Here is a 23,936-nt window from a genome sequence, read left to right on the forward strand (position 1 = left end):
GCCTCCTCAGTTCGGGGCAGCCGTGGTCCTGATGCTGGGCCTCAGGCGCGCGCATTACATCACTTCTCTGTAGCCTGATTGGCTGTAGGTCAAGTCAGCATCCACCGCGAGCCTCGGCATCCTGACGCGATCGGTAGCAGACTCTCAAACCCATCCTCACCTCCATCCTCCTCCTCATCATCTGTGGTTTTTAATTAAAATCTGAGTGCACCCTGTTCACGTGGCTGTGCGCGTTTTCTTGTCCCTGCTCTGGCGGCTCGTTTCGAGGATGGCGGAGAGCGAGGCAGACACGCCGAGCACGCCGATTGAGTTTGAGAGCAAATACTTCGAGTTTGATGGAGTGCGGCTGCCGCCCTTCTGCAGAGGGAAGATGGAGGAGATCGCCAACTTCTCCCTCAGAAGTAGCGACATTTGGATTGTCACCTACCCAAAGTCAGGTAAGCAAGACTGTGCAGCGTCACTGTCTGGAGCTTGGACACTGTGTGGTTCTATTTTAGGATCTGATCTCTGCTGCAGCAGTGACTGCAGGGCAGTTAAAGTTTTGTGTTATGACATAAACCACGGAGGGAGATGATTTCCAACATTCGGTTGTCATTCAGGTAAACAATACACCATGCTTCATGAATAGTTTTTGCACAGGTGCTCTGCAGATCTGATATCTCAGTTTATTTACGACACATTGTGCAGCAACACTAGGATTTACAGGCCTATATCCGGGTTGCAAATGCATCATTTGTTTCATAATCAGATGCCAACTAATTGAGTCGAAGTAAATCGATGAACGCCTGGCTGTAAAGTGCAGTCACGTCTGGGCTGGCCTTCATTATTTACAGCGATGACACGCGCTCTCAGACGCAGATGAAGTTGGTGTTTACATCCTGCAGAGTGCTGTGGCGCAGCGCGGCTGCAGCAGGGTGTCTGCCGCGCACGGTGCCCTGCTGAGAGCTGGGTGGGACCGGTCATGTGACCCTGGGTGGTGGGCAGCTGGAGCTCTGTGCACGCAGAGGGAGAGGGGTTTACCTACCATCAGGGAAATTATATTTATTGTTTTGCTGACAATTGTACTGTTATTAGTAGCTAGAAGACACAGAACACCACACAGGAAGTGATCATTTAAAGAAAAACAAGACAAGGAAACAAGTGATGATAAGGTTTCATAGTTAGTCCATATGCATCATATTAACAGGTGCCCTTAAATATAGCCTGTGTATGCTTTACATGCAGCTCCATCTATTTCTATCACAATTGACTAAACAAATAATAATTCAGCTTCAATAATTAAAAAATAAAAAAATAAACAAACATGCAAAAGCATTAATGAGCCATCTTGCGCATTTGGTGTTTGTCACATCTAATCAATCAACTGCTTTCTCCATGACCCAGAGGATCAAGTAGCTGATATGACGACATTGTTTTTGTGTTTACATTTTCACATTTAGAGCTGTTGACCTCTGCCAATGCGAATCAATATCCAGGACAAGTTCCTACTTGTTGTTCTTATTTCAAAGGTCTTGCATAACACTATCTGCTATCTTTACCACGTCACAAAGACACCTCACTCAACCGTACTGTAAGACCATAAACATGAGAAGTGACTGGATATTGATGAGGTGATAATCACAGACTTAACCTGATGGCTTACAGAAAGTGTTTACTGTTCAGACAGTGGCACTGACTATTTGAGGGCAGGGGCGAAAATAAAAAAAAAGGCACATATTGCGTTTTGCCATCCAAGAGGGCACGGGGAAGAGGAGGGAACAGGAGCACCACTATATTCAGATGTACTTGTTCTGCTGCTCGCTAGACTGAAGATGCTAAGACAAATCAAGATCATGACTTTAAAATTAGACCATTGACCAGTTTGTACTTTACATTCACTGTTCATGTAGATCAGTGCAATCAGATCTTTGACATTGCATCTAGATGAGATGCATCCCATTGCTTGTCATTGTCTTCAGCAACAACACTGATACATCAGTGATGTAGATTCAAATAGACAGCAGATGAATCACGATGGATCTATAAGTGGCTCTGGTTCTCTTAATGTCTGGCCTTGTTACTGTCTCTTCACTAGTTATTACCCATGTATTTAGTTTTGAAAACAATCATAAAAGCGTCAACAGCCAACATAGAATAGAATAGAATATACTTAATTTATCCCAGAAGGGAAAATTCAGAAGTCACTGCAGAAATCAAGAAAACAAAAGTAAGAAAGTGTATAGAAAGTGCAAAAAGGTCCATAAGAAAACAGATGCTGACAGCTTGCCGATCATTCTCCAGTCAGCCAGCCTCCACCTCCACAGGGTCCAGGACTGAGCTTCTTCAGCAGTCTGTTCAGTCTCTGTCTCCTGGATCCTATCTGCTCACAGCAGGTGAAGCTCTTCTGTTGCTGGGTTAGCATGGCTAGCTTGTCCATCTCATTGGAGATAGATCTTATGTTCCCAATAATGATGGATGGGAGTACAGGTCCATGTCGTCATTTCTTAGCTCACACCTGAGAACCAGCACGTCGTCCTCACCTCCTTCTCCTCACCTTGTGGGAAAACATCTGGCCTTGCACCAGTTAGCATTGACATGCTACAGGCTGCTAACAGCTGATTTCACATGTACATAATGTGGCCATGATTAAATGTAGGATCTCCAGACAAAGAAGGAGCAAAAATAGTAAAAATATCACTGAAGGCCAAACCAATTTGGTTTCCATGATCAACAAATGAGCTGTACAAAGCAATGATCCACTCCAAATACAAAGATGACGAGAAAGAGATGAAAAAAATTACAAGAAATGGACAAAGAAGAGAGAGCTACAACCGGCAGCCACTTGCCCAACACTTTGGGGCTTCCGGACAAGACTTTTTAATCAAACCGTTGCCTTTGGATGCAGTCTGACATGAAAATCAGAAACTTAAGTTAGTGTGGAGGAAAATGTATAAGAGTTGATTACTTAGATTGCATTCAGAAGATATTAGCTGAAGTTAAAACGGTGACAGCAGTGTTTTTGGAGATTGCACAAAACAGATGGTGTGTTTTGCGTCTTCAATACGGCTTGTAAAGACAGCTGGGATGCACCAAGGTCGTCACTGGACAGAAAATTAGCAAAGCTGATTAATAAAACCTTCAATATTTGCCAGTGACTTCAGCCTCTGCTCATACTTTGTGAAGTTATTCCTCAGAAGCATGATATCTTCATCATGAGCTCTTTTTTCCCCTCAGGGGTCTTTTAAGATGGCCTAATGTTGGTCAGTGGGGTGAATTAAACCACTGTGTGTGGTTTGACCAACTTTGCATCTTACTAACAGTGGTTCTGTGTTGATAGCACAGCTCGCTTTAATGGTTTTCACGGTGCCTGAGTCCCTTGCTCTTCAGTGTTGCTGCATCATCCTGCGGCAAACATGTTACATGCAACACAGAGCAGGCCGTGCTGCAGCTCACTGCTCAGGTTTTACCCCCCTTAGCAACAATTTGTGCTGCATCCTCCTCTTCCACCCTGAGAGTGTGTGTGTGTATGCTAACATGGTTCATTATTAATTTAAAATCAGATGCCTTCTGTGGGAGGACAAAGTCACTGCATCAGGTTGACACTGAATAAGGAGCTGTTGAAAAATCCATGTGGTGAGACTTGAAGGTAACCTCAGGCAAGATAATCAACCAAGGTTAAGGATGAGTGTGTGAAAGATTTCATGTGGTTGGATGAGACGTCAAGGGGAAGCACAAACAGGTTAATTGTTCATTTACAGTGGAAGTTGTGGGATGGTTACTAAATTACAGGAATGACATTTCTGTGTCCGTCCTTAAAACCAAACATTAGGGTTAAAAAACATGCAGAGTGGAACCAAAGTCTCGCGACTAATCACAGTGAATTCATTACATTACTGTTCACAGAAGAGCTGATTTAATCTAAAAACAAGATCTTTGTCGCACTGAGACTTTGACTTTTGACATCTGGTAAAAACAGTTGTCTTCGCTGTTTGAGCTTTAAAATCACTAGTATGGGTTAGGAAAACAGAAACAACTCTCAAAACGGTTTAAATGTTTTGTTATTATAATATCATATAGATACCACAGAAATGATTAAGTTTGCTTTTCCTGAAAGTTCTGCAGACTTTGTGAGCACCTGTCCTGCTGCTCTGTGGTGGTATATGTGGTATATATACTGTTTCAAGTGCAGAGGGAGATAAGCACATGGCAGGCCACATGGTTTCAGTGCTGCAGAGCCGTTATGCCATTGGCTCTCATGTGACTGTGTCGGCCAATAGCATGTGAGATATTTTTAAACCTAAAGGGAGTTTGGTGTGAGTGTGGGGGTCTGCAGAGTGATGGCGGTGCTTTTATGGCTGTTTTGACATCAGCCAGACGCTCCATCATGCCTCCTTGCAGACCTCTGCACTGCACATGAATCACAGGGGGCATTAATTGGATTCACTGACGCAGAGGACAGAGGATCCTCCCAAAGCTGTGCATTGTGCTCATCAGGAAAAAAAGGGAAGACGAAACTTCAGCCTTTTTTTTTTTTTTTTTTAACAGAAAATGTCATAAGCAATTTATTGGTTTGTGTATTGCTTTGTTTTTTTTGCTTGTTTTATGACCCTGCAGTTGCTTTACTCAGGCGACAGATCATTGGTGCAAAAGTCCAGAGATGTGAAGTGTGAAGTATGTGGATAGAAATAAGTTTGGAGCATGATTCCTCTTCTGAATCGATTAAGGCTATTTTTATTTGGTCTCTGTTAAATGTCAAAAAATCAAAATCAGCTCTCAGGATGGCTTTAAAAAAATGATGCATAACTGTACAGGAAATACATGGCAAGACATTGGTTTAGGACAGATGAGACAACTGGTGCAAATCCAGCCCAGTTTCCACACAGCTAGTGTGATCAGCGTTGCTAATGAGCTGCTGCAGCCATAAAATCCGGAAAACTGGATGTTCCCCAAGTTCTTCTGCAAAATGTTCTTTACATAACTGTTCGGAAAGTTAAACCACTGAAACCATTGGAAACATTCCATGTTTTTTTGGGGGGGAAATTAATGGGAATTAACAAGAATCACCGGGAAATGAAGGGAAATGCATTAACCTGGTCATACACAGGCATAGAAAAAAAAATGGTTTGTTATGAGCAGACATGAATGAACAGGTCTAATGTAATATTTTTAAATGATATTACAAATGAATTTTCAGAAATTTTCTGTAACTGAGTCCAGCTGTTACATACATGCAAAATGCCTGATACTACATTTATAAATGACACTCAGTTTTTGAACGGAAGATCTGTGATGATTTCTTTCACAGTGCAACAAAAACCATAAACAATGAAAAATAAAAGATTTTGGGGGGGAAATTCAACTTTCAGTCATTTCAGTTGACAGCAACAAAACCCTGAATTTCCAATATTCCAGAGTGAAAATTCCCATCAAAATTTTCAGGGAAACTTCTGGAAATCTACCAGGAATTGAACACCACCTTGCAACCCAATATTCCAGAGTGAAAATAATGTAAAAGTAAGTCTCAATCAGCAGAATTGGATGTACAGATTTGCATGGCGTGCGAGTGGTCCATCTCCATTTGACTGAAGCTCTTTGATATCTGAGGCGTTTGGGACATGCCATTTTTATTCCCGGTCCCGTCATAATCCTTTTTTCTTGGTCTGAATATTTTTGGTATTTACTTCAATTTTTGCGCCGCAGCTGATATTTTTCAAGCGCTGAACACAACTGAACCCTTTCAAAGCACATCACCAATAACAGACAAAAGCTTTGTCGGGAAACTGATGGGCTTCTCGCACACAGTTCATTTGGTTTCACAGAGATTATGTGGGCAGCCTGAGGCCTCAGAGATCCACATCTATTTACCCTCTGAGCAAGTCACTTCAGTCATGCTCTGAAATCTTACAAAACAACAACAATGACGCTGGTTTGATTCTGATCCATCACCTTTAACTGTCTGCTTGATGAGACCACATTGTCCTCAATGTTTCACATGCTGTAATAACTGCCTCCTGTTTCAGCCAGAGAAGTGTGTGGGATGTCAGAATTGACCGATACACTTATTTCTGCGAACCAGTGAGTCATCGCAGAGAACACTGGCATGGCAACAAAAAACACTGTTATGAAAAGATTCTGTTGGGATAAAGGTTACATTGCAAAATCTGAACACCAAGCAACTGTTCATGTCCTATCTGAAGTACAAAAATTATTAACAGACTATCAAAATAAAATAGCAGACTCAAAATTTGGCAGTTGTCTTTGAAAATCATGTGGTTAAAAACAGCAATGTGCACAGACTTTCTGAAGGGCAAGGGCGAGGAGAAAAAAGGGCACTTAGAGTGCATTCTCACCACTGAAGAGGCTGCATGTTTTTCAGGGTACTTAAAGGGGGCTGTGAGGAGTTTGAAAGTGATCTTGAAGGCTCCCTTCTAGATATACGCCTGATTGTAATCCACACTTTAAAATGAAATTATCGGCGCCAATATTGCTGGTTACAGGATATTTTAAATTGCTACTTCTTAGCTTCCAGTTTGAGTCGACCAGGACCGTATTGATCTACGGCACATCGAGGTCTCTATGACAACACCACGCTAGCTGACGAAGTTTAGTAGTGAGAAGTGACAAAACACAGAGATCTGTGTTTTTCTCTGCTGAAAATGATTTCCATGACTAATTTTGTAGTGATGGTGAACACAGGAGTCTAACTGTCAGACAGAAAAAGGACAGAAGAGCAGAAGAAAGCTAAAAGGGAGGGTGATACAGCCTGAGCTAAAGGCTAATTAGCATTTAGCTTGGGCTGTATCACTTTATAACACAGGGGCTGAACTGTTAGTGATAATGTTCATTCCAACCCACAGTCAGCAGTTATTCTGCAGTGGTCTGTTCAAACTTGAGAGTCTATCAATAAAATGAAGAGTGAGGTTACGTTAGCTCTGATTGGTAGATGACTGGCAGGACATAGCTAACCAGGATTTACTAACGTTACACATTACAGACAGGTCTTAGAGCACTGGACTGCCAGCTATGCTAAATATAAACAGCTACTAAACTACTTACAAACTGACAGTGTTTGCTTGTTGTTATGTTAGCATACAGGTATGTCGGAGCACCAGGCTAACGTGTAGCTGGCTGCTACAATGTTAGCTTGATTTCACGTTTCAAACCGTAAAACTACGTAACTGTACTGATAAATACCTTGCTGTGGCGTGATGTATCCAGTAAAAAGTCTTGAACAAAGGAAATTTGTTTTGATCTGATCTGCATTTAACTCAAAAACAAACACACACTCGTTTAAAGTAATTTACAACAATGTGCATAAGACTCCGGGCCACAAGGTGGCGAGGGAGTCCTCCTCATAGCATTTTTTAAGTGTGCAATTTTTTTTCCAATGAAGAGGGCACTTTAGTGTGTGTTTTTTTAACAATTGACCCTAGAGGGTGGAACTGCACCCCTGCCCCTCTCCTGTGCACACCACTGGTCAGAAATGTTTTAGAGGAAATGTTGTATTGTGTCTTTTCTTTCTCTTCATAGGCACCAGTCTACTTCAGGAGATTGTGTATCTCGTGAGTCAGGGAGCAGACCCAGATGAAATCGGACTTATGAACATTGATGAACAGCTGCCCGTCCTAGAGTACCCCCAGCCAGGCCTGGACATCATTCAGGTAACACAGCTTCCAGGGCTTCAGTGAGCACTGTGTTGTAGCAGGTACGCCTTTGTGTAGCAGATTTAGCACATGACAGGATGCTAATAGCTACATCACTGATACAAAACTTGGTAACCTCCATGTTAGCTTTTTTTATAATACTTACAAACTTATATCTTAGGCTTCACATGCAACAACCTGAATTGTTATTTAAAGTCAAAACAACATGCACTTCCTTGCTAATGTTACTGTTAAAAGGCAATGTTAGCTTTAGCCTTCCTCGGCCTTCTACCTTCCTAAACTGCAAATCTCTAAACAAAGTAAGAATTTTTGTCTCAATTCTTGTAAATAATGTCATACTTTATAGCTAAAAATCTGAAATTAGCTTCTATCAAGCTCTTTGACTCTTTTTTTTGACCAGAAATAAGACAAAAACACTTACTGAGTGAGCTACTGGAAGTGGCTGGATGCTAACATTACTGTATGTGGGAATGTATAGTAAACATTTTGTCACACAGAGAGGAACCTTGCCACAATTAGTGATGGAATTATTGAACTGACTTAAAAATAGCTAAGTGTCTTCAGCTTTGATAATGTTTTATCAGATATGTTGGGTGTTGGGGAACAGATGTTACCTCCTGGTCCTGGTTTTTACAACTTTAGCATTCAAGCTGCTGCAGAAGAAAAACTGCATAAATAAAAAAAGTAAAGTGTTTTTACGTGCTGCTCAAAGAGATGTATGTGACATAGTTTTTCTTTGAAACTTTAATCACTGATACCAAAACAGATTAAATGTTTTACATTGCAGTGATAAAGTTAGCTGCTTTCTTGAAAATAACAGGAAGTTCGGTAACTCAGTTCCTCGCAATCTTTCATAATGTGAAGGGAAAACATAAAGCTGGTGAACATCAGAGCTTCTCCTGTAAAACTGTTTCCACACTTAAAGGTCACTTATTATTAATGAAGCCGATGAAGACGGTTGTGTAACATCTTCTGTCACTCCACACAAAGTCTCTCTGTGATGATTTCACCAGGGGTTATCTCATCTCTGAGCACGTAACAGAAGACATGCTACGACATTGCTACTTTGTCTTAAGCAGATAAAGGAAGGATGGATTGAGAGGCAAACTTAGGAAAACTCACTTTTAAAAAAAAAAATTAGTATGACTTTGAATTTACTTGCAAAGACATGCAGAAACCTTGCAGATCATCTGGAAAGCCCAACACCAGGATATAAAAGAAGCTGCTCCAGTCTTTCAGGAGGTCTTTGAGGGGTTTTTCTTAGGGCTTGTAGGAGGTTTTTCTTAGGGTCCGTGGAGGATTTTTCATGGTCCGTAAAGGTCTTTAGAGGTTTAGAGGACCTTGGGGGCTCAGTTTGTTCAAGATGGCTTGTTCTGAATAAATTTTTTGGATTCAGGCTGACAGAACTCCTTGGCTGATTGGACTTCGTGTCTTCTTCCTCAATAGTCCAAAATCAAGAGATTAGAAAGTTCAGTGATGAATTATTAAGGCCGAGGAATTAGGGGCCCATCCTGATGAGGGAGGCCCAAAGCACTAGAAAAAGTTACTACAATGACCAATCTAGATGTTGTAATGTTGGTTTTGATGTGATTTCTAGGAGATGAAATACACCTTCAGCTGTTCTAGTTGGAAAAAAGTCAGACAGATAATACCCTAAAGTGGCAACAAGTTTGAAATCTTTAACTGGATGCGAATAAAGCAAATATTAAGGAGTGAAAATGTTTTGTTTCCTACAAGAATGCTTTATGTTGAATAACATCTACATTTGGGGCACTTAGAGGATGAGCCACACGCCCTAACATTTTCAAGGCAAAATTACAATTTCACAACATTTTGCTTTCATTGGTTTCATAAAATGTTTTTCATATACATCACGGGAATCCCCTCGTATAATTTTCTACAGGCTGTGTCTGTTCCTTGAGGGAGAAAGTATCTCACATTTTGCAAGAAATGGAGCCTCAGGCCACTTGTAAGTGTGTGTGCTACGACAACAGATAAGACATTGTGAGATAAGAGAGGAGCAGCAGGACAACTCCTAGTGCTGAAAACATTGTACACTCCAAGCCTTGAAAGCCAACTTTCACAGCACTAGTTAACATTTTTACAGCTAAATAGCTCAGCAATTACACTGTACAAGTGAGTTTTATGAGAGTTAGAGTGTTGAAGTGGTCTTGAGCACCATTTATGTACAATCTATTCATCTTTTGTCCTAAATACTTAACAACGGTATCAACACGCTATGAGTAGTGCTAAATATAGCCTGGTGCTAACCTACAGTAAGCAATGAGTTTACAAAGTTTGCTTGTCATGTTTTAAGTAACTACCAAAAAATTATGTCATTTTGTTTACAAAAGTGAGCAAAGAAAAGTTGTCATGAACGTAAAAGAGTAGAGTTGGAAAGACGATCCCATCGCCCTTCATTTCCTAAATAAAAATGCAAACCTTGGCAAGAGTGGGTGCAAATGCTCATGGGAAATGAAGTCTTTATCTCAGAAGAACACTAAGCAACAGATTGGTGTCCTATTTCCACAGGAGCTGACTTCCCCTCGCCTGATCAAAAGCCATCTTCCATACCGATTCCTCCCCACAGCCATGCACAATGGGGAGGCCAAGGTCAGTTCTCCACAATGCACCACACACTCAGAAACAATCACTGTTTCAGATTTGAATGTGTGAAAAAACACAAGTACCACTCAATTTTTTTCTCCTCCAGGTGATCTACATGGCTCGTAACCCCAAGGACCTGGTGGTCTCATACTACCAGTTCCACCGCTCTCTCAGGACCATGAGCTACCGCGGGACCTTCCAGGAGTTCTGCCGTCGTTTCATGAATGATAAGCGTGAGTGTGATGCATACTTAAGAAACAATGTCCCCTTCCCTGAGTGATTGTCTCTAAATTTATGCTCCATCTTCTCCATCTCTCTGTACTTTAGTGGGATACGGATCCTGGTTTGATCACGTTCAGGAATTTTGGGAGCATCGTATGGACTCAAACGTCCTCTTCTTGAAATATGAAGACATGTACAAGGTAACGTCAACCTCGAGATTTTCAAAACCTTTCCTGCCTGCTCTAATCATAGCAGAGGGTCAGAGTCAGGAAGCTCAATCATTAGGTTGTTGTTCATTGAGGGAAACAAGGTCGCTGTCATGGATGATGGGTGGATCATAAACCTGGTGACTTACTTGAGTGTGTGGTCTCTCAAGTCGTGTTTTCACCAAGCAGACTGGTTCGGTTCGTCTTGGTACAGCGTGCATTTTGTTGCATTTCCACTGACTTATCCCGGGACAGATCCCCAAATAACCGAGATGAGCCGTCACACTTTTGGGACCCTTTCGTATGGGTGCCAGACTGAACCGATCCGCTCTCAAAGGTGGAGCGACAACACTGCAGACCGTTGATTGGTAGAAAAAGTCATCACTTACCCCCCAACAGCGGCTGCATTTCTACTGGTGGCACACAGACTTCTCTGAAACAAAACTTGATTGCACTTCATGTTTAATATTTACAACTCCTGATCTGGAGGCTCTGACCTGTTTGATAGCAATAGACTAGTAGAACTGACCCAGAACAGATAATTGGACCTGAATCTGGTCAAATCCCCCCTGATCATTGGAGGTCCTAAATTTGAGGGCAGCTTAAGATTCACACAAACAGAACATCAGACGACCCCTGTAACAATGTATGTCAAGTTAATGCTCACACTAGGACTGTCTAGACTCCTGACCTACTTGTGCAGAAGTGAAGGGAGATGGATGGGCTGGCCTACAAAGGGTGTCATCTTGGTATGTAGTGCAGTCAGAGTGTTTGTAGAGCGTCAGATCCTTCATCTTTCTCTGTCTCTCATTCATCAACAAGACAACCTACTTTTTCATAACTAATGCAACTGTGCAAAGTTGAAACAAAGAAAATAGATCAGATCAGTTTCTTCAGGATCATTTTAATTCTTGTTGGGACGAGTCAAATCTTGAAGCTTCACTTCCCTGTCACTTTCCACTACAGTAACCTCTTCCCCCTCACTTTGTCACGGTACGCACAACGTGGCACACACACTTACCCTTCATGCACAGAACATTCTTGTGCAAAACCCTCCATTCGCAGAAAAAAAAGAGGACATAACATGCCAAATCAATATCTGCCCTTTGCTTTGTCAAAGGTCCCTTTTTACAGTATCTGCTCTTATCACGTTTATGAGGCAAGACTCGAGGCTTTCCTTTGAAAAGCTTTCCTAGAACTGGCGGGAGAAGATGCAATGAGTCCAAACATTAAGATCACTTACATAGACCAGTGTGTAAAAACAGCAACAACAAAAAAGAAGTAACTCTCTGTTGTATCTCATTGGAGAAGTATTTAAGATTCCTAATATTTTCTCTACGCTGGTATGAAGTGTCTTGAGGCGGATTCTCATGAGGGATTACATATCTGAAAATCTGCAACAAAAATGTTGTGATGGCAAATGTCAAAGCGATGGAAAATACTTAGGGCAGATAAGTAGTTTCCAAACCTTTCCCCAGAAATAGTGGTGCCAGAGACACATGAACCCCTGTTGCAGTAAAACCGTAGCCTGTGTAATGTATGGATGAAGTCTGAGTGACATCACCCATCTGTTTCTGATACAGAGTTTTAAAGCCCAACGTCGAATGAGGCCACTGTAGAATAGTTGAACTCAACTGAGCATTGATCAAGTTAGGAAGAGGTGAGTCAAGCCAGTCATGCCCTTATATGGACAAAACCTGTAAGTGTAAAAGGTAAAAAAAAAAAAAAAAAGAATAAAAAAATAAGAAATTCAGCTATGGAGATTATAAAATATTATTTTAAAACCAGGCTATAGACATGTTTTTTCCAACTGTAAAAAACAACTTTTTTGTTTGGTTGGTGTGTACGTGATTTTTAGTGTTTCTTCAGCCGGCATCAAGTGGACTCTTGAAGAACTGTGGTTTAAGCACTTTCACGTGGGTTTTGGATTTTTAGCCCTGTGGTTGCTGCTTGGGGAATATATTATAAGGCTAATCCAAAACAGTCAAAACATACAGACAACAACAACAAAAAACTAACAAAAAGCCTAAGATGCATCTTTTAGCCAAACATTGGAATACTGTTAGCCTAATAACATAAATTACCCAAGTCAAAGAAATTCAAATGAAATAAATATGTCAATGATGATAGTATAGATTATATAAACATAATATAAATAGTAAAAAAATTATAAACAATCACTAAAAATGTGCTTTTTCATCTTTTCTGAAAACTTTGAAATATGACTACAGCAGTTATGCTATAAGGCTAACAATATTTGCCCATATTGCTGTATTTCTGACACGGCCCTTGTCCTGGCTCAGTTACTTTAGGGGTCTTGTAACACCAAAGAAAATTTCCTTGGTTTTATTGAAAAAAGTAACCCCTATTTTAGTTTGTACTTAATGAGCGGAAAATGCTGTCGGAAATAGTTTTGTTTTTTGGTCAGGCATTTCGCAACCCCCAGGGGTCCTGACCCCTACTTTGGGAACCATTGGCTCTAATAGCCATTAGGGCTGGACAATTAATCAGATTTTAACCGTGATTTCAATTTTGCCATCTGACAATCATAAAAACAATATAATCGAAGAAAAACAATTAATATGCCACACAGTGTAAATGTATGCAAGTTCCTGTGCTTCATAGCTCTTTTGTGTTCCACGTGCAGCCACATCAAGTGTGTGTGACTTATGTGTATCAATAATACTGTATGTGCCACTTGCTGGTTCTTTAAAGTTGTGTTTAAATCAGTACTGAAATGTTTGAATAAATGAATAATTGTGTATATTAATCGTGATTTCAATATCACTTAAAATAATCGGGATTCTTATTTTTCCCATAATCGCTCAGCACTAATAGCCATATTGAAGTCAGTAAGTGTTCACAGAGTAGTCCCAGTGGATGACACTTCTATCCAACTATGTTAGAATGAAAAACTGTCTTTGTTTCATGCCTGCTGGATGATGGCAAATCATCTGTTTAGTTGCACTGATTTTACAAGGTCATAACATGTCGGTGTTGCTTTCACACTTTTCTCTAAATGTCACCAAGGGCAGTTGTTGATGCATAGTGTTGGTGGAGTTACGGAGAAGTTAAGATCGCTACCAAGAAATATGTGCTGATTGTATGAGACACTTAAGTCTGGAGACAGGCGGAGCTGAAAAAATGCTTTTCCCTCGGGACAGCTAACATCAAAGTGCCAAATCATGATCATTTCAGACTTTTTCTACTTTGTGTTTAGTGCTGAGTGGATTTTTGTGTGTTAATATTGTCAACACTTAAACACCAAAACAGAAGTATGATGCTGTTACTGTTAGCATCTCAGCTAAATTTCCATAAGGCCACAATGAAAACCATGCCCTGTATGTGTAACCTGACACTGCTGCTCGAAGGACTCTGTGTTATGATGCAAGAGAGTTTTCTATCATTAGTGGGTCAGTAATCTCAAACTAAGTCTGCTTTGAACACACACAGACACCCAAAGCAAACACACCTCACTGTAAACCGATAGCCTATATGTTTAACTGCCCCTATGGATGATGTATGTGTACACAGAGCTGTACATCATGTTCATGTTCCTACTGCTGTCAGCGTTTCACCTTTGCACCAGATTGTGTAAGCTCAGAACAGTGTGTTCTCCGCAGCCGTGGGTGGATGCTGTTTAGGGAAGCAGAACCAGCGCCTTGGTGTCATTTAAGAACTCAAGAGGGAGGCAGTTTCTCTGATCTATTTGCGTTCAAGCTCACCCCTTGCTTCTGTCCTTCCCCTCTGCAGGATCCAGGGAATCTGGTGGAGCAGTTAGCTCGGTTCCTGGGTGTCTCCTGCGACAAGTCTCAGCTGGAGAGCATGGTGGAGAGCTGCAACCAGCTCATCGAGCAGTGCGGGAACTCGGAGGCGCTGTCCATCTGTAGGGGTGAGTGGGAGAGGAGGAGAGGAGAGGAGAGGAAAGCCTGCTCCTCTGGTCTGCTGAAGAGGCAGATTTCTGACTTTGAGGCCTCCTGAGGTCGCCATGAGAGGCCTTTGGTTGAAGCTGAATCAGACACGTGGAGTCAAACCTCTGAAGCATCACATGCATTTCACAGCCTGACACTACATCTGACGTGTTTTTCTTTTACTCCACGATTTCTAAGTATGAATCCTATGACCTCACTTACTTTTCCCCATTTTTCCCCTTTTAGATAAAAAATTGATTTAAGACGCGTGAAAGCCTGTCACAACTCACATCAAAGGACTCATTCTGTTTAAAGGTGGTTGTTAATGTACCGTGTCTTCTGTTGCACAAAGCAATGAAAAACATGACATCACTGACCTGACTTTAACTTATCAACTGTCTCAGTAGTGCTAGAGTTAAAGCTCACTCTATTTCAGAGATAAAGACAGATCCAACGAGAAAAACTCTAATTTAACAAATCCTTTGTCTTCCAAACTTTAAATTAATAATAGTAGCTCAGTGAGCATAAACTGGACTGAGTTGAACTAGCGCTGAACTACAGTTGAAAATAGTGGTGACTTAAGTGTGTTCAAACTTATTTTAGTAGAAATTCAAAAACTTTAACTTTTCATCCAGTGTTTGACGTCCTTTCACTTTTCTTTTCAAAATCTCTGGAAAACTTCTCACTGAGTAGTATTTCTGAGCTAAAAGATGACTTATTTAGTTTCTTAAGTCTTAACAGTCTTAATAGATATGATGCTGACTGAATTGACACTCTAAAAAGTAAAAAAAAAAATCAACAATTGCTTGATCAAAGAGTTCCTTCATTTCAAAGGGGACTGACTTAAAATAGCATTAATCAAAGTCAGAAAACCTCTAATGAATAAAACTCTTCAGCGTGTAGCACCACCTTAGTATAACACTCATTCTGTTTTTGTAAACTTAGATTAGTCCTTTTATATCTACATCAAACCAGGCTCTCCTTTATGGAGGCTGCCATCTTGTTTCTACAGTGGCTTGAAATAGACTAACTAGTAACCTACTTGTTACCTCTGCTAAGGAGGTTATGTTTTGGTAGAGTTTGTTTGTCTGTGAACAACATAACTCAGAAAACAAGAAACGGATCTTGATAAAATTTTCAGGAAATGTTCGAAATGAGATAAGGAAGAAGTGTTTAAATTTTGGAGGTGATCTGGATCATCGTCTGGATCCAGGATTTTTTTAAAAAACAATACAAGACAAGGTCACCGTAATTTCTGACAGATGTAAAAGTACAATCCAGATCCTGGCAATATTCTGGATACTAAGATCCAGAATATGAAAAGTCAGAAACAAATTATCGTACAAACCAGCAACTTACACCAAATTGTAGCAGACAGTCTGCTAAAAGGGAGTATAACATTTAAGTGGGACTAAAGTGTTGCGTGACAATCACAATTTGCTTGGCGGAGGTCTTTGCTCTCTGAGTGCTTTTCTAGTTTTTGTATTTCATAAGTGGTCGTGTAAAATGCATCAACTAGAAACCTGGTTGTTGGGTTAAATGATTTATATGTTTTAGTCGGAAAAATGGACAAATGGAGGGTCATACTTTACATGGGTCACAGTGGCTTTTTTTCTCAAAAGGCCACCGTCAAACAATATTTTGTCCACGTTTCTTTTTTTCATTGCTGTAAATATGTTTGTTTTTGCTGTATTTTTGTTGGTGTGATGTGTGTGTGGTTTCCAAAGTTTCTGCATTCAGCCTCCAGTGGACTACTTCTGCATGGTCTTATAAGGTTAAACCGATGGTTGCTAGAAACTGTCAAACCGTAAAGTTGGGAGTCAAATAAGTTTAATTGTTTCATTTTGAAAAAAAGTGATTTAAAGCCACAACTACAAACACCGCCATGTGATCCAGCTCAATGAAAACAGTTTCTGAAAACACACAGACCTGGTTTACCCTCTACTCTCGTGTCATGACGTAACCGAGACCTTATACGGAAAATCAACAAACAAAACACGTAATGCGTCGCCTCAGTGGGGTTGTTTTGATCAGGAGCCCTCACGTCAGCATAACCAGACTTTTCCTCCTTTTACCTCAGAGGCCTGTGAGGAGGAGAATTATCTACAAGACCCTGTTTGAGCATTTAACCTTCACACTACATTACCAGACAACACTTTACAGGCTCCTCATCACAGTCTTTAGACCTGCTGTTAATTAAGACTATGGTATTAAACTTAAGGACAAAGGAATCGATATCTGACTCAGTGCCATAAGGAATGAATAATAAATTAGTAGACTGAGTCTAAACATAGTAACTGAATTCTTGTTTTCTTAGCAGAACAGATTTTGTTGATGTTTTATTTTGATGTATCCCACCATTATTTATGACGATAAGGTGGAAGGGAACCTGATTGTTCTCTCACCTCTTCAAGGTGGACACAGCACCACCCTGTGGACACATGCTACATCTACAGATTTCATTCCATGGTTAGATTTTCTGTACAGTCTGATTTTACCTGCATGTCCATCCGGAGTCCAGTTTTCTTTGGCCTTTTTTAAGTTTTATGTGTCTTTGACGTTTCCTCATGTGTTTTAATCATTGAGTGTACTTTACGTTGCCCTTCCTGTTTTAATTTACATGTTTGCTTTTTGTTCCTGTTGTCTCTGTTCTCCATCGTTTCTTTTCCTTTTAGTGCATGGGAGTCTGATGTCTGGCCTGCTTTAGGCTAAACACGCAGCTGATTGTCGGTCTGATGTGACTCAGATCTCAGATCAGTCTCTGACTCACACTCAGCGCTGCAGGTGAGTCACTGCTGCATTCAGCCTGCAGCTCCAATCTGTCAGATAAATCAGGTGTTTGCAGAGCAGAAAAACAACATCCTGCAGAATCAATCACATCAATACTTATTGGGTTTTACCACACAGCCAACACAGAGTCATAACCTCTGAGGAGAGTCACAGAAATAGTCGGAAAACTTGAAGAAGAATTTAAAACAGAATGAATGGTAAAACTCAATTACTGGTAATTGACTGGAAATTAATTCAAGCATTTTGACAAATATGGTATGCCCCCCTTTTCTTCAAAACAAACAAGTCAAAGTCTGCTAAGAGTACAAACCTTAACCTGTATTCTTGTCCGCCAAATCAGCTAATTACGCCTCATTATGACATAACTTAGCAGGCTGTAAACATGCTGTTAAACTGAGAAGCAATAATGAGCCAAAATGGAGATCCGGAGCTTCTGGAGACAGTCTTAAGTGGACGCTCAAGGCACTAAATTTCTTTTTTTCAACTTTATTACAAATATACAGAACAAACACTTTGTCCATTCAGAGGGAACATCATACACAAAAAAAATATTTAAGATCTAGGAAAAAATTTAATTTTACAATGTAATTATACACATATAGAAAACAAATAAAATCAACTAAATAGTTGAAAAAACAAACAAACCTCACTTCTAATCCACACTTTAAAATGAAGTTATCAGCACCAAAATTGGTTATTCCTAAATGCTACTTCTTAGCTTCCCAGACAGGACAGGACTGATTTACGGCACGTTGAAGTCTCCATGACAACACCATGCTGGCTGACAAAGTTAAGCAGTAGCCACGGTTACATGAGGAGTTTTTCGTCTTTCCAAATGGAATCTTTCTGAATGACTTTTCTGAAAACAATAGTATACATGGAAAGGAATATTCCAATCTCTGATCTACATGCGCCGCTATAATCAAACAGAATAGTCGATAGGGCATGCGCAGAAAAACGTAAACATCACGTGATTTATCAAAGATGAAGGACGACAGGTTTTTTTTTGTGAGTTTTTCGTCCGTTCTGTCTTGGAATTAAGTTCAATTCTTTCATAGTTTAAATCAAAAACAAACTTTCGGCAGCAGTCCAGTGCTGACTGCTCGCCGCTATTTTTAAAAGTGAGGAACGTGTCTAGTTCCGTCTTACGCCATATCTGAGCATGCGCTAAAAGAACGCACCCTGACAACTTTCCATTTGAGTGGATACATGATACCTCAATCGGTTTGGGGAAAGGAATATTCCACCCCTGTGAAACCGATTAAATGTCCATTGGGATTGGCACTTTTCTTTCCGAATAAGGTGTTTACAAAGGTTAAATTCTTTCCGTTTGAGCAAATAAACCAAATGCAAGCGGAATATTTGGGTTCATGTATACGTGGCCAGTGAGAAGAAAGATCCATGTTTTTCTCAGCTGAAAATGATTTCTTGGCTTAATTTTGTAGTGATAGTGGACACAAGAGCTTCACTGTCAAACTGAAAATAGAAGAGGAATGGAAAGGAAAGCTAAATGGGAAAGTGATAGAGCATGGGCTAAAGGCTAAAACATGAGCTAATAACTAAAACATGAGCTAAATGCTAAAACATGAGGTAAAGACTCAAACACAAGCTAAGTGCTAACACACGGGCTGAGCTGTTTGTGCTAACTTTGATTCCAACCCACAGTCAGCAGTTATTCTGCAGTGGTCTGTTCAAACTTGAGAGTCTATCAATAAAATGAAGAGTGAGGTTACGTTTGCTCTGATTGGTAAATGACTGGCAGGAATTAGCTAACCAGGATTTACTAACATTTCACATTAAAGAGCACAAGTTTGAACATTAGAGAATGCATTTTGGGAAATACACATATCTTAAATGCTGAAATACCAGCAGGACCTTTATTTCCTGTGTTTTTGAATGAACTCAACTTGTATAACGAGTGTGTGTCTTTCAGTTATCAATATCATGATGCCGTTAAGAGCTCCTTTAATGGGACCCCATAGCAGCAAAAAGAGTTAACTGAGCTTTTCTTCCCTCCTCTCTGTGTCTGCAGGTCGTGTGGGTCTGTGGAAAGACGTCTTCACAGTCTCCATGAACGACAAGTTTGACACTGTGTACAGACAGAAGATGGGAAAGTCCGACCTGACCTTTGACTTCTTCCTGTGAGGAGCCCCGCCCCCTCCTCCCCTGACATCTCCTGCCACATATCTCCTCCTCAGTCCTTCAGTACAGTCAACAACTTCACACAAACTCACTCTCCTGCACCTCCACAAAGACAGGAGACAACACCTCAAGACTTCTCCCAGAATGCTTTGTGCTTTACATCACAAGTCAGTGAAATCCCAGCCTCTGTGGAACGGTCAGAATGAACCCAGATTTATCAGAAAATCTTCAAAATCTTTCAATCGATAGTGAAACCAAACCTCCCTCAACCCCCTACCTCTACAGAAAATCAGGTGAAGTGAAGCCAAACCTGTAGAGAAAAGTTTAGCGCTTAAATTAGCACCTACTATTGTTTTGTGTTTGAGGGTCTTATTTGCACTAAGTGCTGCTGGCTTTTAGCATTCATCGCTGACTGTCATTGGACATCCGTGTGTGAGCATTTTTACATGTGTGTATGGATGTTTGAGTGTGTTAGGATACAGGGAAAGAGAGGAGGTGCAGAAGGTCTACGTCAGGGTTAACAGAGGGACAAAGATCTTTCATTCACCTTTTAAACATTTATTTCCATTCTACACCACTAGTCAAAACAATAACTATTGGTAGAGGTAGGATTTAACTGTCCTTTGACGTTAAAGCTGCTTTCTTAAGTAAAAACTTGATGGTTATGTTGGTGGCTCCAAATACTGTGGCTCTGTATTTCTAGTACAGGTAAACTGCCCTCTAGTGGTAAAGATGAGCAGCTGCTGCATGATTACAGAAGCAGTGTGGCCATAAACAGACATATTATACAACACATTGACTAATTTAAATTTAAATTTAAAACCCACTTTTTCCATGTAGACAAACATGTAGGGCCTTTCTGAATGTAATTCACAATAAGAGAACCATTTTTTGTTTTGCAAGAGAAAAATGCAAATTTATATCAGATGTGATTTTCAGGAATAGTGATATATCTAAGTGAAGTAGAAAACAAACATTTAAATACCTATATGTACATGTAGAAGCAGAAATCTGTGAAGGAAAGTTGGAAAGGTATACAAAAACGATTTTTTTTTCACAGATTGAAGTCAAGTTGAAAATTGTAATTTCTGCTTAAAATCCTGAGCAGACACATTCATTGACAAATTGATGGCAAAACATTATAGTCTGACTCCTTTGGCTCTATTGGTTGCTATGTTCAAGCAATGTTACCTACACACACTAAAAAAAATCTAGGTGAGTGTTTATGTCTTATTTCTATTCAAAACATCTTATTAGATTAAATTTGAGCTACATTCATCTGAAAAGTCCAGAAAAATGTCTTATTTCTGGATATTAGAAATAAAAAAGATGCCTAAATTGCTTGTAGGGTTTGAAAAGAAAATTTACTCGTTTTACACTTTTTTTCTTTAATATCTTAAAATCAGATATTTCTTTTGGACTTGTCAGGGAAAGGAGGCCCTTAATGATAATAAGTCTAAGAAGATGTTTCTAGCACAAATTACATCAACGATTGCTTCGATGTTACTTTTGGCTTTGCAGTATTTGGAAAACTGTACAAAGGAAAAAAAAATCATTAATAATAATAATAATAATAATAATAATAATATAATATATATAATTTAATATAATATAATTTAAGAGTCCACTTTAAAGAATGCCAAAGTTAAAGGAACCTTTTTTAAAATTTTAGGGACCTTCAATTCTCACTGAAAGTCAAATATATAGCTAATAAAGTTTTGTTTGTACTTGTTTAAAGCCAATAAGCATCATGGAGAAGCTACAAAATTAGACAAAATTAATCCAGACAATGGTGTTCCCACAGCTGCTCACAACAACATTTCCCTCCTGATAAATCAAGTTCTCACTGTCTCTAATTCATCATTCAGAGTTTAACTGATCAGATATCAGATAAACAACAGCTACATATCACTTAGGTGTCATTTTGCACACTGCTTTTTGGCAGCACAGAATGTGACCAGGGTGTGAGTTTTAAAACTGTGTGGCCTGCCAGGCTCTGTAAAGAGGCTCAGAACAAAACATCTCAGACTTCTCAGAAAGTCTTTCAACCCTGAACACAGCAGGTTTTAGGTGGATACAGTGACAACTTATCAATCAAAGGAAGCCCCACCCTTGATAACACCCTGCTTTCTGGTCCGTTTGGCTCCAAATGGGAGCATTATTTACTTAATGAACATCCCACTCCATTATGGACTTGAAACTGGAAACTGACGACATAAACTCATAGGGAAAATGTTTACTGAGGGAATAAATCCACTGAGAGGTTGGCTTGTTTGCTCATCTGCTTCAATTCAATCAAACTCCCCCTGCTGGCCATACTGAAGAATGCAAGTTGTACACACTTGTACACAGCCTCCACATTGAAACCAAGAGGCTACGTCCACTTCTCAAACACAATCGGTAAGGAAACTATGTCCGACTGGTGTCCTTGACCTGAGAAATGTTGTGTATTTTGGACGGCAGCAGTATAAGAACACAACGAGCGTTCACTCTTCAGCTTCTCTTGACACCGTAACGTCACCACAGCAGCAGAGTCTGCTCTCAGACCATCACACACTAACAGCCCTCCTCCTGGTCCAGCAGACCGGTCCATGCGCTCTTCAGACACTCGTGAATGTCTTTATTGTGTGGATGTAAACGACAGCACTCGTCACAGCGCCTCTTTAACGGCCTCTCTTTCTTTCTCCTCATTGTTCTCTCTGTTTTTTTCTGCGTCACTGTTTACAGCCGTTGGTAAGGCTTCCCCGTCCATCCCCACTTGTTTGTGTTTTATACATGCCTGCCTCTGTTTCCTGGGCATCCTGTGTTGGTTTTACATGCTTTGCTTGCTGGTTTATTAATAAAGTCGTGTCTTCAGGCAATACCTAATGTTTCTGTGGTCTTTATTTGAACTTTTCGGCATCAAACGGCTTTTTAGGAGTTTGTTTCTACACTTAGAGAGAATGATGTTTCAAGCAAAAGAAGAAAAGCTGCAAAGTCATGCTAAGAGGTTTTAACACTAAAAGGTTCAATGCTGTGTTTTAAGCATTTTCTTCTGGGTATTTGAGTACACCACTGCTCAAAAAATTGCCTTGCGTCTGACAAAGAAGATTAAAGAGGGAGTTTTTTTTTTTTTTTTTTTAAATCAAATTTGGTGTCCTTAAAGTAGTTGTACATGATTTACAGCTCAAAAAAGCTCCGTAATTATCGTACTGCTACTCTACACTACTCTTACTGTCTCTTTAAGGCTCCCCACTCCACAAACCCCCTTCCCTCCGATTGGCCAGCCTTCTGGAGGCCTGTCAGGTGTAGATTCATAGGCAAACCTTAGTGTTTGAGGCCCCCCGCCCTTCAAATATGCCATTAACAGAGCTCCTTGGTGATTTAATTATTTCAGGAAGTCTCGGTCAATCTTCAGCAGACTACCCCCTCTTTAAACTCACAGTTAAAGATTTAACTTCCTAAAAAAAATAAGCAAATGACCTGGTAACTTTATAAAACTGGCTAAAATTAACTGTTTAATAAAAAAAAAAAAAAAAAAAAAAAAAAAAAACAAAACAAAACAAAAAACCACTTATGTTTATTTTTATGTAGAGCATCTTACTTCATTGAAAATCTGTTTTGAGGTTGAAAACGTATTTTTGGTATCCATGACCACAGTCAACAGGAAAACTAACAGGGCCTGTTGAAAACAGAAGAGTGTGAATGACTAATTCAACACACACAAAAGAGACTCACACAAAGAGATCAGGTTCAAGTGTTAAGTAGCAACCACAGTCTGTCCTCTCAGTGTCGTTTATCACATCCTGTCTGCACACGTCTAGTCTCCACTCACACACACACACAGACACACACCAGTCTCTCTCAGTATGGCCCAGCGGCTGCCTCTACACCCCAGGCTGGGGCCAGTGGTGATCAGCCGACGTCCACACACAGCCCCTGACTTACGCACCTTCACCAGAGGACAGACAAGGGAAGGAAAGCAGACATGGATCTACACACGCACAGGTGGGTGTTTCTTTTTCCATTATCATAGTTTTCAGTGCATCAGTTCTTGACTTATGTTTCAAAACTCTGATAAATGATAGTTTGGTTCTCAATCAGTCTATTTTTTAAACCAGGATGGCGATGTGAAAAGAAAATTGGGAACTTGATGTTCTTGTGGCCTTTCTTAGATTTGAAACTTAGTAACAAAAAGGCACTTTAGCACACATTTTAACAAACCAAGAGGACTCTCTAGTGCACATTTTTGGCCTACCAGAGGAAACATTAGCTCACATTTTTGCCTGTTTGGTGCACATTTTTGCCTCTCAAGAGGACACTTTTTACACTTCTTGCTTGACAAAGGTAACAAAGGTTTGAACACATTTTTGCCTGTCAAGAGGGCACTTTGGCGCACATTTTTGCCTACCAGGAGGGCACTTCGGGGTACATTT

At 40.2% G+C, this 23,936-nt stretch overlaps 1 protein-coding gene across 1 annotated transcript; it reads left to right on the forward strand.

The window, feature by feature from the left end:
• Window positions 1–86: 86 nt before the first annotated feature.
• Window positions 87–22,384, forward strand: sult4a1 (sulfotransferase family 4A, member 1). Its single transcript, XM_074698581.1, has 7 exons — window positions 87–437; window positions 7,510–7,640; window positions 10,176–10,256; window positions 10,357–10,483; window positions 10,578–10,672; window positions 14,432–14,570; window positions 19,412–22,384. The coding sequence occupies exons 1-7, from the start codon at window positions 269–271 to the stop codon at window positions 19,522–19,524; spliced, it is 855 nt and encodes a 284-aa protein (XP_074554682.1). The 5' UTR covers window positions 87–268; the 3' UTR covers window positions 19,525–22,384.
• The last annotated feature ends 1,552 nt before the right edge of the window (window positions 22,385–23,936 follow it).

This window comes from Halichoeres trimaculatus, unplaced genomic scaffold (genome assembly GCF_033239565.1).
Source record: "Halichoeres trimaculatus isolate MK-OKI-2021-1 unplaced genomic scaffold, fHalTri1.1 fHalTri1_scaffold_21, whole genome shotgun sequence".
NCBI classification, from domain to species: domain Eukaryota; kingdom Metazoa; phylum Chordata; class Actinopteri; order Labriformes; family Labridae; genus Halichoeres; species Halichoeres trimaculatus.